This window comes from Peromyscus eremicus, chromosome 3 (genome assembly GCF_949786415.1).
Source record: "Peromyscus eremicus chromosome 3, PerEre_H2_v1, whole genome shotgun sequence".
Taxonomy (NCBI): domain Eukaryota; kingdom Metazoa; phylum Chordata; class Mammalia; order Rodentia; family Cricetidae; genus Peromyscus; species Peromyscus eremicus.
Genome location: NC_081418.1, coordinates 46,516,834 through 46,520,767, shown reverse-complemented (window position 1 = coordinate 46,520,767; position 3,934 = coordinate 46,516,834). Strand labels below are relative to the sequence as shown.

At 52.1% G+C, this 3,934-nt stretch overlaps 1 protein-coding gene across 1 annotated transcript in view; it reads left to right on the top strand.

Annotated features, from left to right (window-relative positions):
* Positions 1–272: 272 nt before the first annotated feature.
* Wdr91 (WD repeat domain 91) overlaps positions 273–3,934 on the top strand; it is a 30,072-nt gene continuing 26,410 nt past the window's right edge. The window contains exons 1-3 of the mRNA XM_059257564.1: positions 273–428; positions 1,652–1,831; positions 2,641–2,848. Of these exons, the coding sequence (XP_059113547.1) occupies positions 306–428; positions 1,652–1,831; positions 2,641–2,848 (511 nt within the window). The 5' untranslated portion in view covers positions 273–305. The remainder of the gene's footprint in view (positions 429–1,651; positions 1,832–2,640; positions 2,849–3,934) is intronic.

Sequence of the window (3,934 nt, the reverse complement as noted above, 5' to 3'; positions counted from 1 at the left end):
CCCGCCCCGTGACTATCTGGAACGTTCGCAAGGTCCAGTCCTACTTTCCTTGGACCGAGACTCCAGGGCTCCTAGAAAACTCGGCCGAGCAGGACTCATCCGGAACCCGGCCGAGAAGGGCAGCGGTGGAAGGGCGGAGCGCCGGCGGGGGCGGGGCGCCGGCGGGGGCGGGGCGCGCGTTGGGTAGGCCGGCCGTGGCGTGACGTACGAGGCGCCCGAGCTCGGCTCCGCCCCGTCCCGCCAGGCCCCGCCCCTCCGGCCTTAGCCGCCGGGGTCCCTAGCGGCGCGCCGGCGCGCGCGCAGCGATGGCGGAGGCGGTGGAACGCACGGACGAGCTGGTCCGGGAGTACTTGCTCTTCCGTGGGTTCACGCATACCCTGCGGCAGCTGGATGCGGAGATCAAGGCGGACAAAGAGAAGGGGTTCAGGGTGAGGGGCCGGCAGGGGCGGCGGAGGCGGATAGATAGGGGAGCGGGCCTCCTGCTCCGGCACTGCCCTCCGGGGCGAGGGCGGCGCTGTCACTGCATGGTGGGAGACTGCAGACATCTCGAGTCTGGCCCTCGCTTGGCATAGGAGGAACTGAGGACGGGAGATGGTTGTGACTTGCCTGAAGTTGCTCAGTGAGTCAGGAGCATCGGGGCTCAGGTCCCTGATTCCTGGTCCAGGGCTCCACTCCATGCCAGCCTCTCTGCAGGTTGCTGGCCAGTGTTGGCCGGTGTGGCTACGACGCTTTAAGAGCCAAGGTTGAGTTCTCGCAGAAGAAATATTCAAATTTTGTCTCTCTATAGTAGCGGGAGCAAAGGGGGGCTGCAGCCCAGAGCGCTGTCTGGGTTCAGATCTCTAGGGGATTATCAGGAGATCATTGGCAGTTTTTATCCTGCAGTTCAGGAAGACCTCCCTGCACGTTTTAAAATACAAACTTCTGTGATACTATTTTCCATTGAGAGGTGCTTGGAACGTCTCTGATTTGTATGTTTGCATGTCCTGGGCAGATGGATTGAGGGAGGAGTGAGCTGGGAGCTAAAGCAAGGGAAGTAAGTTAGGGTATTGGTTCCTGTTGTGCGAGGTTAGTGGTTACTTGGTGGCAAAGCAAAGCATCTCCCTGCTCCAGACAGCAAGGTCCTCTGATCTACTTCTAAAACAAAAGAGTTGAGTGGACATCGGTATCCAAAACAGTTTTCAGATTGTCTACTCTGGTGTGACTGTCTTCCGCTGAAGGGAGCAGCCACCGAGGCCTGGGTGGGACGCTGATGACCAGCAGGATCGTGGAATCCTGAAGTTGTGGAGCTGGGAGGAGGACCCTGGAGACTGTCTAATGCGTTTTCACTCTTATTTATTTTTACAATGTGAGGCAACCAAGACCGAAGTTAAAGTGACATGGCCAAGTTGGTCATGGAGACCCAACACCTGGAGCCGAAGCTCTTGCTTACCGGAATGTCTGAGCTTGCTAGAGGGTCAAGCCATATATCTAGCTTCAGAAAATAATTAGGAAAGCTGTTATGTTGACACATCTTGGAAATTTTATAGGTTGCCAACTGAGGTCTACGTTTTTACGTCTGGGAGCTACAGGAGGAGTACGCAATTTGTATTGTGTGTAGTGAGGTGGGCATTTCCTCTCTTTGGCCACCTCCAGTGACGCTGTCTCTCACCAGGTGGACAAGATTGTGGACCAGTTGCAGCAGCTGATGCAGGTGTATGACTTGGCTGCCCTTCGGGATTATTGGAGCTACCTGGAGCGCAGGCTCTTCAGCCGTTTGGAGGACATCTATCGACCCACCATCAACAAACTGAAAACCAGCCTGTTCCGCTTTTATCTTGTCTACACGATCCAGGTTCTTCTTGTTTTTGACTGTTTCCCTGTCTCCCACGTCTCACTCTCTGTCGATCATCGGATTTGGTTTCCCCAGTTCTGTGTCCTGTTGGTTTTAAGCGTGTCAATTTGTGTAGCATTTTAAAGAATATAAACTTGGAGAAATAAAAAACGTGGCTGTCGCCAGATAGTGGTGGCACAAGCATTTAGTCCCAGCACTCAGGTGGATCTCAGAGTTCGAGGCCAGCCTGGCCTATAGCGTGAATTCCAGGACAATCAGGGCTGCAGAGAGAAACCCTGTCCCAACAAAACAGAACAAAATGTAGCTGATTTGGGGGACTAATTTAGATTACTTGAACTTCAGCCAGGGATTAGTTTTCAGGGTGGCCTTTGTCATTAGAACCTCAGTTTATTTTTGTTTTTGAAATTGGGTCTCATGGATCCCAGGGTGGCCTCAAACTTGAGATGTAATTGAGGATGGCCTTGAATTTCTGATCTTTCTACCTCGGTATTTCAAGTGCTAGGTGTACAAGTATGCCACCATGCCTGGTTTTATTCGGTGCTAGGAATTGAAACCAGAGCTCTGTGCATTGGAGACAAATGCTCTACCAACCGGGTGAGCTATTACCTTAGCCCCAGAACTTCTGAATGAACCAGCTTTGGAATGAGAACAGGGTGATGATTTCCTTCTTACTGTGGAGGTTGTAGATACAGTTTTGTTTCTGGCTTGACAGGGGCTATTCAAAGGCTGTCCGCTCGGCAGCAGAGAGGAACCTGACCTGTGGACTTGTCTCTTTCCCCTCCCTTGCAACCTTCTTTGTATCTTGGCAGACAAACAGAAATGACAAGGCACAGGAATTCTTTGCCAAGCAGGCCACGGAACTCCAGAACCAGGCTGAATGGAAGGACTGGTTCCTTCTGCCCTTCTTGCCGTCTCCAGACACCAACCCCACCTTTGCTACCTACTTTTCTCGGCAGTGGGCTGACACGTTCATCGTCTCTCTGCACAACTTCCTGAGCGTCCTGTTCCAGTGTATGCATATCCTTCCTGCTGTCTGGGGCTGTGTCCACAGTCTGAGGTCCCTGGACACTCTGAGGAGCGGCCACTACTTATGGTGTAGCCATTTCTTTCACAAAACACCTGAAGATCACTGACGTGTGTCCTATGAGGGACTGGACAAATTGTGGTTGTTTCTGTCAGCAGTCCAGGGAGTCATACTTCTTAGTTCTGCATCTGTGCTGTCAGGAACAGCTGATGTGCATGGGCAGGGCAGTTGGCAGCTTCTGGGTACCTGACTCGGCCAGTCAGCTCAAAGGTTAGGAGCCAGCCTTGAGAGTACCCTCTCTGTGTGTGGCACATGTTTCTGGGAGGTGTCACTTACCTATGCTGGGGTTTGGTGGCAAATGAAAACACTTCTTGGGCTGGAGCTTTCTGCCTGAGTTTGTGTTTGGTTTACTTTCTGGGACAGTGACCTCAGTGTGCCTCAACTTGCCAGAGTATAGGGTAGCTTTAAGAATATGTATTTGGGTGTTTGAGAGAGAGTTGGAGGGAGAGAAAACATCGCTCTAACTCATTGTCTACAACTCTTTGTTGAAGGCCCAAGATCTGATTCGAGAACAAGTCTCGTTGTTCATGTTTTCTAGGCTGAAAATCTATGAGAGAAGGGAGTCTCATTGAAATGGGATGCCTGTTGAGGCACTGATAAATTTGGGTGTGGTAGAAGTCCACCCACTGCAGCTGTGTTGACCTCTGGGAAGGACATTTTCTGATGGAGGTTCCTGCCTTTGCTTTCTCTCCCGCTTCCTGTTGTGGATAAGTGTGAACCAGCCTTTACCAATCTGCCTTTCTCTCCTTCCTGCTTCTCCTGAGGACTTTCCAAAGAACTTAGCATGGCCACCTGGGCTCTCCAGGGCAGCTGGAACCTGTTGCTCATTATCTTTTCAGTGCAAAACAGGTCATGACCCTGCGAAGTAGGTCATGCACATTGGAACTACAGTTTGCTTTCCTAAGACAGGCCCTACCTGCTCTGTGATTCCAGTAGAACTCTGGGCAGCAGCTGGGAAGAACCAGTACCCTAAGCTGGAGTGTGGATGTTTCTGGGGCGTGTGTGGCTATGCAGTCTGC